Source organism: Dromiciops gliroides, chromosome 2 (genome assembly GCF_019393635.1).
Source record: "Dromiciops gliroides isolate mDroGli1 chromosome 2, mDroGli1.pri, whole genome shotgun sequence".
NCBI lineage: Eukaryota > Metazoa > Chordata > Mammalia > Microbiotheria > Microbiotheriidae > Dromiciops > Dromiciops gliroides.
Window position 1 is genome coordinate 239,088,474 of NC_057862.1, and position 13,307 is coordinate 239,101,780.

The window sequence follows — 13,307 nt, forward strand, 5'->3', positions numbered from 1 at the left end:
TTAGAATTGCATTGCTTTTCCCCCCACAGATTCAGCTATGTCTGACCAGGACTTAGAGGGGGAAAATATTCAACTTGAAAGGATGACCTAGTAGAATGCAGGGAGTATAAAATAGAGGGTTAGAAATGGAAGATGCCTTTCAACATACATTTTTCATTTTGTCTCTGCAAACACTTTATCCTTCAACCTGGAATTTATTTCAACTCCATGGAGGCTTGGCTGCTTCCTGTCTTTTGGCTTAGCAGTACTGATAAAAGGTTGCCAAGTGTTATGATGACTCTTCTTTACTTTTTGGAATATTTCCCCCTTCATCTTGACACCCTCCCAACCCTTAATAAAATATCCATGTGAATTATGAGGGGAGGGAAAGGGAAGAGTAAGGAATCCAGGAAATGCTCAACCTCATAAGAGCTATTACTGGCTCACAGTGAAAACTCAACTTTTTATGCCTTATTTTCTCATGATAAAAGTGGGCAATTATATTTGTAGTTGTCTGGAATTAAACATCAAGTATATGACAGATCTTAACTTTAAATGGAATTTAGGGGAACCATCAGCTTACTTTGCTCCTTCATTGCTTTTTGGAAGAGAGGGGTTAGTTTCTTTCTAAGGTTTATTGAAGTATTGGTCGGTGCTTACAGGGCCATGATACAGCAACACTTGTCTTCATTTGGTCTCCATTCCCCAGGTGAGGAGCCTCTCACATCAGGCCAGTAATTTAGTCTTTCTGTGAAGGCTATTCCTTCAACGAGAAAACGGGAGAAGTGGCTTTCTCTTGAGTTACTCAGTAGTTTCTTGCCTTCCCCCCCTCAATTCTGGCAGGCATTGAGTGACCGCTTCAGCGGTGAGATCCCTGATGACCAGATGGCTCACAGTTCCTTTTTTCCAGACGAGTACTTCACCTGCTCCTCCATTTGCCTCAGCTGTGGGTAAGTGAAGACAACAATTCAACCTACCCACTACCTGAAAAGTGTGTAGGCCTGGTCTACTTTGTAGGACAAATTAATAGGAACCTGATTTTTTAAAGTCACAAGATAGAAATGCCTATGAATCATGGTGTCTTATAAAGTTCAAAACTTAGCTTTGTAAGTTCCAAACCAGAATGGCACTTGGGCAATATGGGATAGAGGTTGGGTTGAATATCTATATTTATTATCTAATGAATATTGACTATCAAAGAGAGGGTAAAGATCGGTGGGCTTACAGTAAGGTTGGAAGATCTAGGTTTAAATCCTAATTTTACCATGGGCAAACGTTTATTAAGCGTGGACTCTCTTTAAGGCACTAAGAAAAAAAATGAGACCGTACTCAAGAAACTTTTACATGCTATGGGGAATGTTGACATATGTGTATGTGTGTGTATATGTATGCATGTATGTAAGCATGCAGTATTTTATGGTTCATAAAAAAACATTATCTCATTTGATCCTCACTGGCAACATTTTCTTTGCTCTGTAAATGAGGGAACTGAGACTTAGAGAGGCTAAGTGATTGGTTAATGTACGATCTGGGATTCAGTCCCAGGTCTTTCCTTGACTACTTCTTCCCTGTGTGACCCTGCACAAATCACTTATCTGAGCCTTAGTTTCCTCATTTGCAAGATGAGGGATATACTGCTTAATATTTTTATCAGTGATTTGGAAAAAGGCACAAATGACCCCTTAGTAGATTTTTCACATTATGCAAAGCTGGCAAAGATATGCTGTATTATAGAATCAGTATACAAAAGATCTTGAAGGGATTGAGCTGAATTTAAGAAGATGAAATTTAATGGAGATAAGTGTAAAGTGTTATACTTGGGTTCAACAAATTCCTCACTGTATATTTGCAGAGTTAAAGCATGGAGAGAAAATAGTTTTTCTGAAAAGGATTTGGGGGTTGAGTTCACTAGAAGTTCAGTAAGAGATAGCAGCTAAAAAAAAGCTAAGGTAGTCTTGGATGGACTTCATTTAATAGAGGTGTAGTTTCAGGAATAAGGAACCAGTAAGGCATGTTTTCCGCTGCCTGGGTCAGACCTCATTGAATATTTTGTTCAGTTATGGGGATTCCATTTTTAAAAGACAGACATCATTGGTAAGTTTTGAGAATATCCTGAGGACGACAACCAGAATATGCTGAGTTAATACTGTATGTTTTAGCTTCAAGAAGGGTAGAGTTAGGAAAGAGATTATAATCAATAATAACAATGTAATCATCAAAGATTTGGAGGACTGTAATATGGAAGAAGGATTAGACTTTATTTGGTTGAATAAGGTTCAGAGGAAAGCATAAGGAGCAATGGGTAGAAGTTTCAGAATCACATATAATTAAGCTTGATATATTAGAATTATCCAAAGCGTAATTTGCTGTCTTAGGAGGTGGTGGGTTGCTTGACATTAGAGTCTTCAAGTAAAGACTTGACTACTTGTCAAGAGTTGTTATAAGCGAAATTCTTTTGGGGGGCATTGGTTGGACTAGATGGTTGCTGGACATTAGATTGAAGAGTCAGGAAGACCTAGAATCAAATCCCAACTCAGACATTTATTAGCTGTGGGACCTTGGGCAGATCACTTAACTTCTCTGTGCCTCGGTTTCTTCATCTGTAAAATGAAGGTGTTGGATTTGATGACCTCCTAAGGTTTCATCTAGCTCTCAATATGATTCTCTGAGATCAAGCTTCATTTCTAATTAAGCATCTAATTAAGTCTCTTTGTTCTTTTTCCTAAGAGGAAACTCAAGTCCTGTTTTAGCTTTTTTCCCTTGGAAATGATTTTTTCCTCTTTTCATTCCACAGTGTCTCTCCTATTTTTCCTCTTCTTTGCACTCACAAATCTGCTGCCCTAGTTCAAGTCGTTATTACCTCACACCTAGACTATTGTAATAACCTCTTAATTGGCCTCCACTCTGTTCTCCACAATTAACCAAATTGATATTCCTCAAGTACAGTTCTGCTCAGGTCATTTGTCTGCTCAGTAATGTCAAATGGTTCCTTATTCCTTTTAGGATAAAATACAAACTTGTTTGTCATTTAAAGCCCTCCACAATCTGCCATCAGCCTACCTTTTCAGTTTCATACATTTACTCCCTTTCTTGCACTGAACAGTACAGCCAAACTGACCTGCTCATGATTGTTGGTTCTACACAACATTGTGTCGCCTATAACTATGCCTTTACATAGACTGTTACCCTCATGCCTGGAATGCACTCTGTTCTCACCTCTGCCACTTAAAATTCCTAGGTTCCTTTAAATCCCTGCTCAAGTACTGCATCCTACATAAGTTCTTTCCTGATTACCTGATTGCTAGTGCCTCTTCCCAAATTATTTTGTATTAATAGTCTTATATATTTCTTTAAACTTGTATACATTTGCATGTACAGATTTTTCCCTGTCCCCTGCTTACCTTCCCCTGTGTAAGCTGTTTGAGGAAAAGGATTGTTTCCTTTATCTCTTTGTATTTGTGTACCCCAGTGCCTAGCATATACAGCAGAATACTTAATAAATATTTGTTAATTGATTTCTGTTCTTGGGTTGTGAGGACAGTAGTTTTCCTTTCTTTGGAAGTCAGAGTGGAGAGCCATATGTTATCTGGCCTCATTTTGCTCATTTATTTAGAGACTTCCCAATTCCTAGTTGTAGTAATGCTGATGACTGCACCGCAGTAATATCCTGTGGCTGTTTTGGGCCTAAAATATCTTCCAGGCTAACAGCATTAACTCCCTTGCCTGTTGCATCACTGTTACTTTTTGGATCATAGGTCTGGATGTAAAAACAGCATGAATCATGGAAAAGAAGGAGTGCCTCATGAGGCAAAGAGCCGCTGTAGATACTCCCACCAGTATGATAACCGGGTATACACCTGCAAGGTAAGTAACTGGGTGATTTTATTTTGCCTATAGGTATGCTTTTTTTCTCTCCTCAGAGAGAGACTTGAAGCTTGAAACAGTCCCAGGAGCTACCTCTTGTCCTATCTCAATGCTTTTGGAGTCAACGTGTGAATTCCAAGTGCATTTTAAATGTTACTGGTGCTTTCTGTCAAGCATCTAAGTGTTTATTTTTAGATGAGATGTTCTTTCAGACAATTCCTGATTTTGTTTCACTTTATGTTGGCTAGATCTGTAGTTTACAGATTGGTCTTATGGCTGCATGTTCACATAAAACTTCTTCTTTTAGCCACAAAGTACCATCTAGTTATTGTTAGACTTTATATATTCATGTGTATGCTCATATTCTATTGATTAACTTCCAGAGTATTGGCTTCTTTATTAAAATGGTCTTTTTTTCCTGACCCATATATGATCACAAATTTCAGTACTATTCGTTGGGGCTGGGGTCTTCTTTATACACAAGAAGTTGATGGAGTGCAATATCTTTCAGGCCTGCTATGAAAGAGGAAAGGAGGTCAGTGTGGTGCCTAAAACATCTGCTTCCACCGACTCCCCTTGGATGGGTCTCGCGAAGTATGCATGGTCTGGGTGAGTAGAAGTAGCTGAGTTTCAGATATTTTGGTATATATCCATCTCCTTCTTATGCCTACCTGGATAACTATTATTTCCCTTACAGGTATGTGATCGAGTGTCCTAACTGTGGTGTGGTATATCGTAGTCGGCAGTACTGGTTTGGGAATCAAGATCCTGTGGACACAGTAGTACGGACAGAAATCGAACATGTCTGGCCTGGAGTAAGTATTCTCCTTTTTTCTTATCCCTCCTCTGCTATCTAATAATATGTAGATGTGACAGAGGGATCGTGTTTGGTGTCAGGAATAGTCATTAATATGTTGGTAGTAGAGAATTTTGGTAACAGTTGTGTTGTAAAAAGTTGTAGAGGAGTCCTGCTCTCTCCTACATACTCCAGCATATAACTGAAAATGGGACCAGATCTAGCAATCATAAAACTGAAGAGGAACAGAACCTAGGGTGCAAGCATTGTATGCGTGCATGACCAGAACTTAGCAGACTCCTGGGAGATGGGTGGTAGGTACTCAGAAAGCCAGCGGGAGCTCTGGTAAATGGGCCCGACTAGCTACTGAAGTAAAGGGTCCCTTTTTGATCAAAATTCCTGGAAAAAAACTGGAAAGCAGTCTGGCAGTAATTAGTTTTAGAGCAACATACTGTATTATATGCTACAATACTTAACATGGAAAAATGAATAAATACCAACGGGTATTTCATGAAAATTTTGGAGGACAAAAGGAAGAAGTAACTTTCCCAACTACAATGAAGAGGTTTCTTAACTTCATTCCTTCAGCTCTACCTTTAAGGCCCCACTGAAATCCCATCTTCTATAGGAAGTCCTGCCCAATCCCTCTTGATTGGTTTTTTGTTTGCTTTGGCAGGGCAATGAGGGTTAAGTGACTTGCCCAAGGTCACACAGCTAGTAAGTGCCAAGTGTCTGAAGCCAGTGCTTTATCCACTGCACCACCTAGCTGCCCCCAAGAGATTTCTTAACTAACTAAACAAGAGATAGCAATTTATCTAAAAAGATAAAATGATCAATTTCAATTATATAAAATTGAAAAGTTTAAGTGCAAGCAAAATACATAAAGGTAGGATCAGAAGGAAAACAATTTGCAAAATCTTCACTGTAAATATCTTTGTTAAATGTCTTCGATCTTAGCTATTTAGGGCACTGATACAAATACATAAGAATAAATCATTCCCTAGCATAGGCATTCACACTGGACCAAAGGAAAGAGTACCTTGCTGCTATTGTTTTTTTGCAGTCAATGAAGGTTAAATGAGTTGCCCAGGGTCACACAGCTAGTAAGTGTCAAGTGTCTGAGGCTGGATTTGAACTCGGATCCTACTGAATCCAGGGCCAGTGCTTTATCCACGTGCCACCTAGCTGCCCCACATAAGTCATTCCCTGGTTGCAGGTTCTTAATCCACATGAATATGACAGGTCACAACTGTAAATCTTAACTCTTTACAAGGTGTTTCTTAAAGGTGAACTTTTATGTCTGAACATCTATCTATTATATCATATCCACTTTAGTATCACATTCCAGAACATTTCTTTCTTTTCTTTTCTTTTCTCTTCTTTTCCTTTCCTCTCTTCTCCTCTCCTTTCCCCTCCTCCCCTTTTCCTTTCCCTTTCCCTTTCCAGAGGGCAATGAGGGGTAAGTGACTTGCCCAGGGTCACACAGCTAGTAAGTGTCCAAGTGTCTGAAGTCAAATTTGAACTCAGGTCCTCCTGAATCCAGGGCCAGTGCTTTATCCACTGTGCCACCTAGCTGCCCCTCTTTATTTATTCTTCAAACAAGAACACCTTTGCTTTTTTGAATTGGTCAGTATACTATGGTCTCATTTCTAGAAATGACCCCCTTTTTGTTTCAAACTCTTCTCTGAAGACTTAGTATGACTTCCAGGCAACTGGACATTTTCCCTTTGGGCTTTTACCACCACTAATACCATCAGATTGATAGTATTCTCTCCTTAAGCCATCATTATCATAGGATATAAGTTATATTCCAGGAAATGAATACCTGTTTACCTGGTCTTTGGTCAAAGCATTTAACCTCTAAGTATAAGCTTAAAGTTTCCCGTTTATAAAATGGGGATATTACCAGCAGTGCCCACATCCTAGGCTTGGTATAAGGTTCAAATGAGATGCTCTCTGTATAGTGTCTTGTACATCTTAAAAGCAAAATACATGATGGTAGTTATTACTTTTATAAAGATAAAAAATTTTAAAAGGATGGAACTGTTGGGGCAGCTAGGTGGTGCAGTGGATAAAGCATTGGTCCTGGGTTCAGGAGGACCCAAGTTCAAATTTGGCCTCAGACACACTAGCTGTGTGACCCTGGGCAAGTCATTTAACCTTCACTGCCCTGCTTCCCCCACCCCCCAAAAGATGGAATTGTTTTGCTTTTTTATATGCCTGCATAATTGGAGGTTCTCTAATAACATGTTTCTTGATCTTAAGTAATGTGTATTTTAATACTTGTTTTAGGTTAAATATAATAACTAGGGGCAGCTAGGTGGTACAGTGGATAAAGCACTGGCCCTGGATTCAGGAGTACCTGAGTTCAAATCCAGCCTCAGACACTTAACACTTACTAGCTGTGTGACCCTTGGCAAGTCACTTAACCCCCATTGCCCCACCAAAAAACAACAATAACAACAACAACAAAATATATATATATATATATATATATATATATATATATACATACATACATACATACATACAAATATAATAACTAATACAGTGCTTTCATGTTGACAAAGTACTTTACATATATGTACACTTCGTTTTATGGTGATTCTGTAGACCCTGATCCCCTAGGTTGGAGCTATATTTACTAAATTCATTGCATTTGATAATTTGTATTGAAGTGAGTGTGGTGGTTCTTGTGCCATCAATCTTTCCAAATGGTTTTGTGTTCATTAGAATGTAAGCTTCCTTATGAGGAGAGAATATTACATTCTTTGTGTTTGAATTTCTAGTGCCTAAGCACGTAGTAGTATTAGGCTCTTAATTAATACTTGCTAATAAATACTTGCTGATTGTTTGGTTTGTGAAGTTTAATTAATGGCGAATATTCAGCTTATCAGAATTATTAGTCCCTTTTATTTGGATGCATGCCCATTTGTTTGTTTCAGACAGATGGATTTTTGAAGGACAACAACAATGCTGCCCAGCGCCTACTAGATGGGATGAACTTCATGGCCCAGTCAGTGTCTGAGCTGAGCCTTGGGCCCACGAAGGCAGTGACATCTTGGCTGACAGACCAGATTGCCCCTGCCTATTGGAGACCCAATTCCCAGATCCTGGTATGTAGTAGTATCTGCATTGTCCCACCAGCCCTGTCATGATATGTGTTAAGCAAATACCATTTACCTCCCAGATCAGTGGGAAGAACTGGGGAGATTTGTTTTTCTTCCATCAAAATCCATACCATACGACTGGAGAGAATGCAGCAGTGAGAGCTGATCTGCCACATTTTCCTTTCCTGATTGTCCACTGATTTAACTTCATGACATTAGACAAATCATGTCTCTTCACTGGGCTTTGGTTTCTCTACTTGGGAGTAAGCTCATCAATTGTGGTAAAAGGGACTGGAACCATTGGTCCCAAATCACTTAAGAAGCTTAAGTAGTGATATATTAGCTTCCAAGAAGGTTTTTTGGACAATTACCCTAATTTTGGTTAAGAAAAACATATTTAGGGCAGCTAGGTGGCACAGTGAATAAAGCACCGGCCCTGGATTCAGGAGGACCTGAGTTCAAATCCCGCCTCAGACACTTGACAGTTATTAGCTGTGTGACCCTGGGCAAGTGACTTAACCCTCATTGTCCTGCAAAAAAAAAAGAAAGAAAGAAAAAGATATTTTGTGTTATTGCCTTGGGTTGATTACTACCATTCTCTCTTGGGGAAAGTGTTGTTCTGGTAGGGGTGGTGAATGCCCGAGGTACCTACTTTTGGGAAGGAGGTTTCTGGTTGATATTCACAGGTAATTCCACCCCAGGATGGCTCTATGGCATTTATTCTATGTATCACTGCCCCTTTTACCGGAACTGACACAAATGATCTGCCTCTTTTGTTTTTTTTTTCTGGGTTGTTAGAACTGCAACAAGTGTGCAATATCGTTTAAAGATAATGACACCAAGCATCACTGCAGGGCCTGTGGGGAGGGCTTCTGTGACAGCTGTTCATCCAAGACACGGCCAGTACCTGAGCGGGGCTGGGGGCCTGCGCCTGTTCGAGTGTGTGACACCTGCTTTGATGCAAGAAACGTCCATTTAGGTAATTTGGGACAGTGGAGCCACAAGAGCAGACTGGGGAGTACCTTGTTCCTTTGGGCACTCCAGCGGGCATTTGGGATTGGTTACTTCCACACTGGTACACTCCCAAAGTAGAAAACTTTTCTGAGGGTGATTCATGTCTCTGGTTTGGCTTATCCTCTTCTCTGTAGTCATAGATCTTTGGGTGCTATTTCTTGATAATACTAAAACCAGCAATAGGAAGTCTTGGAAAGGCTGTATTATTTATGGAAGAGAACCGTGGTTTGTGTTCTCTTTTTGAAGATGATGTTTCTTAGTGCCCTTCAAGCAAAACATTTTGGAAGTAGGTTAGTAAATACTCACAATATGGTTTTAAAAAACAGCATATTTAGGGGCAGCTAGGTGGCGCAATGGATAGCGCACCGGCCCTGGAGTCAGGAGTACCTGAATTCAAATCCAGGCTCAGACATTTAACACTTACTAGCTGTGTGACCCTGGGCAAGTCATGTAACCTCAATTGCCTCACTAAAAACAAAAACAAAAACCATATTTTATCCAATCTCTTGTCCTCAGCTGACAGTATGCATGCCCCAAGCCTTATAGAATTGAACTGTACTATGAAGAATATTGAAGTTTTTTTCTTTCATATTTCATACTTTCACAAGGGAGTTGATCTTCTGTTGGAGATGAATGAGGGTTTATCATTGGGCTTTTCCTTTAATATAGAAAAATATTTTGCACAGATGTTCCAGAGGCACAGGTGGATGAAGAAGGTGGGACACTGATTGCCAGGAAAGTGGGTGAGGCAGTGCAGAATACCTTGGGAGCAGTAGTAACAGCCATCGACATACCACTAGGTGGGTATGGGCAATTATTCACTCCAATGTGTGGTGTATTTCTAGCAAAGTAATGAGTTCTTGCACTAGCTCCTCTTTTTTCTTTTAAAATTTAATTTTATCTATTTTAAGCTCCAAATTTTCTCTCCTGTGTTCTCCTTCTCAATCCATTGAGTAGGCAAGAAAAGCAAATAAGTATAGTCAAGCTTAACTAAATTTCTGCATTAGTTTTCCTCCTTTTCCCCCAAAACCAATAAGAAAGAGAAAGTATATTTCAGTCTGCACTGAGTCTATTAGCTCTGTAACTGGAAGTAGTTGGTAGATCCAACTCCTTTTTAAGGGCATATGTAATTATTAAGACTCTGGGTTCTACCACAGTAACCTTCACCTGGGTGACAAGAAAGTGGTTAATACTTGTGTCTGAAGGACTTCTGCTTAGAGCTCTATTAGTGACCTTGAGTTTAGTGGCTTCAGGGTTATCTCTGGGAAGCATATAATCACAGCAGCAAAAGCAGCAAACGAGGACCATCTATTTTTTCTTTTTTTCTTTTTGCAGGGCAATGAGGGTTAAGTCACTTGCCCAGGGCCACACAGCTAGTAAGTGTCAAGTGTCTGAGGCCAGATTTGAACTCAGGTCCTCCTGAATCCAGGGCCGGTGCTTTATCCACTGTGCCACCTAGCTGCCCCCGAGGACCATCATTTTTGCAGAAAAGCTGGATTTTTGGTAGGGAAGTGTGTGCTACAAGGAGAGTAAAATATACTTAGAGTTCTGATGGGGTAGACCAGGACTTTTTTAAGCTAGAGTAGCTTAAAAGGTTGAGGAGAATTTGGACTGTAACTGAGAAACTTGATCTTTGGTAGTTGTCGCTGTGCTTTACTTAACCTAAACTACTCTTGATTTTAACTAATGAGCTTGGAAAATCTTTTCAAGAGCTTGTAACTTATTGGCCAGGGAGACAGTATTTGCCTTTACCTTCAGGGATAAATGGGGCAAATAGGTCCCACAGTGGATAGAATACTAGACCTGGAGTTAGGAAGCCTCATTGTCCTGAGTTCAAATATGGCCTCAGGTACTTAGTAGCTGTGTGACCCTGGGCAAGTCACTTCCAGTATTTGCCTCTGTTTCCTCATCTGTAAATTGAGTTGGAGAAGGAAATGGCAAACCACTCCAGTATCTTTGGAAAACCCCAGATGGACTCATGAAGAATTGGACATGACTGAAAAAACGCAGGGGAAATGAAAACATTTTTGGACCCTCTTGTTTTTCCCCTCTGTTAAAAGTTTATCATGGAGGAGCAGCTAGGTGGTGCAGTGGATAAAGCACCAGCCTTGGATTCAGGAAGACCTGAGTTCAAATCCTACTTCAGACACTTGACACTTACTAGCTGTGTGACCCTGGGCAAGTCACTTAACCCTCATTGCCCCACAGGAAAAAAAAAAAGATATATCATGGAGTTACTTCATTTATAATGTTAGAACAAAGGGGCCTGCTTAAGCCAGTAGCTTGTGTGGAGGTATCATATGTGCCGGCTTGAGTTCTGTTCTCTTTCTAACCCTAATTCTATCTCTGTTTTAGGTCTTGTGAAAGATGCTGCCAGGCCAGCCTACTGGGTGCCTGACCATGAGATCCTGCACTGCCACAACTGTCGAAAGGAATTCAGCATAAAGCTTTCCAAACATCACTGCCGGGCCTGTGGCCAAGGCTTCTGCGATGAGTGTTCCCATGACCGCCGAGCCGTCCCCTCTCGAGGCTGGGACCACCCAGTCCGAGTCTGCTTTAACTGCAATAAAAAGCCTGGTGACCTTTAACACCAGCTCCCTCTCCAGGTCCTTCACAATTCCTTAGGTTCTCAGGGTTAGAAACAAATCTCTTTGGGGGTCTTCCCCTCCTTGACCTGGTAGCCTATTGTAGTGTGTGCCCTCTTTCCTAGATATCCTTGGGGCTCTACCACCTCTGTATGGGAGGCCAAGTGTCAAGTTGGGGGTGAATACATCAGATCAGGGCTGAAGGCCTAAATCCCTCGGGGTGGGGGGACTGGGCAACTCATTTTAAAGGTGAGTGAACCAGAATCCGTTGCATTTTATTCCAGTTTAAAAAAATAAAATATAAATACATATATCTATAATTATAAATGAATATATATAAATACAAAGAAATTGAGTGCTAAGGATACAGTTGGCTACTGAATCCTTAACACAAAGTTACCGGCGCAGGGAAAAATGGTAGCAAGAGTTCTTCCCTGCGAGGCTGGGCTAGGTCCAAAGCCATTGCATTGCTTGTTAGCCTTTTGCTTGTTCTCTTAAAGCATTTTAAAGCCTTTCTTTCTTTCCTTCCTATCTCATCTTCCTCACCTAAAGGGTAGACTCTCCTCCAGCTGCTAAGGAGACTAAGGCTTTCTGGTTTAATGCTTTGGACAGCTGTATGGGGAATTCTACCCTTTGGTGTTCAGGAGGACTTAAATTCCAATTCCTTAGCTAAGCCTGTTTCAATCAGGAATCACCCATCTTCAAGTGCAGGTCACTCGAATGAGTGGTGGGTGAGGGGGCTATGGTTTTGGAATTAGGTTTCAGCCTCCAGGAAAGTCAGGGTGTGGGTATCAGGCCACCTCCTGTATTTGAGAGCACAGGAAGAAGATAAGTTCTCCTCTGCTCCTTTTTAAAAAAGGCATCTTTACCTACTGTTGGGGTTTTTGTCTAGGCTTTTCTAAGATGCAGGAGACCCTTATCTGAAATTTAGCACCTGGGTACCTTTCCTCACCTACTTCTCCTTAAAGCCTGTGACTTACTTCCAAGTGTTGCCCTAGGATTTTAATGCTTGTTTTAAAGTGTCTTATTCTTGGTTCCCAAACACATGAGCCCTCTGATTATTAGAGGGATGATCGTGAGTAATCTTCCAGGGACAAAGCACAGATTGGACTGTTAAAGTTTTATTAAAACATATATATATATATACACACACACACACACACACATATATATATATATATCTGTGTCTGTGTGTATGCATATCTATGTGCACACACATGCATACATGTATATATGTTATAACAGAGCACATAGAAAACAAAATTCCATCATCTCTTCAGTCCTTGCAAGAGAAATCAAATGGACTTAAGTTTATCAAGGTACTGGATCTCCATCCCTAACCATGAGGTGACTGGAAAGAGACTGTTTGTGCTAAAATAATCTTCCGTGGTGGATTTTATCTTTTATGGCCAAAAACTAATTAAAAAGCAACAAAATTCTGGACTGAACTAAATGGAAAGTTTGCCCCTTAATGATGGATGGGGGGGCGTATGTATTGGAGGGGCATCCTATTTGAGAGACAGTTCATGATCATGGGTAATCAGAATTGGGTCCTACTCAGAGACCTGTTCCCTTACTGTCTCCTTATAGCACAGTGGCTGAGGCCCTCCTTCTAGAACTGTGTATTATTAAATTAACTGTTATAAAGGAATATTCCTTCTGAAATGTGAGCTGTCCTTTTTTTCTTCCCTTATCCCTCATAAAGCATAATTAATACACACTTCTGCATCCTATTTGGTGGGGAACCAGTTACTGGCTGTATCAAGGATAGAAAAATAAGGTAGGAATTTTGTTTCTGTGAGAATGTCAGGTTGGTAAATTTCCTTTCTTTCTATTTCCTAATCCTTTCAACTTTTCTTACACTTTGGCAGGTTAGGTGTCTAACCTGCCATGGATGGGTGATGGACACTTACATAGTTGTGTTTTTTTTTTTTTTTTGTTACTTACATAGTTTTAAAG

General features: G+C 40.3%; 1 protein-coding gene across 1 annotated transcript in view; it reads left to right on the forward strand.

Annotated features, from left to right (window-relative positions):
• ZFYVE1 (zinc finger FYVE-type containing 1) overlaps positions 1-13,068 on the forward strand; it is a 66,125-nt gene extending 53,057 nt beyond the window's left edge. Inside the window, exons 5-12 of the mRNA XM_043985551.1 lie at positions 823-929; positions 3,735-3,843; positions 4,355-4,452; positions 4,541-4,658; positions 7,585-7,755; positions 8,548-8,728; positions 9,450-9,563; positions 11,119-13,068. Of these exons, the coding sequence (XP_043841486.1) occupies positions 823-929; positions 3,735-3,843; positions 4,355-4,452; positions 4,541-4,658; positions 7,585-7,755; positions 8,548-8,728; positions 9,450-9,563; positions 11,119-11,351 (1,131 nt within the window). The 3' untranslated portion in view covers positions 11,352-13,068. The remainder of the gene's footprint in view (positions 1-822; positions 930-3,734; positions 3,844-4,354; positions 4,453-4,540; positions 4,659-7,584; positions 7,756-8,547; positions 8,729-9,449; positions 9,564-11,118) is intronic.
• Positions 13,069-13,307: the final 239 nt, after the last annotated feature.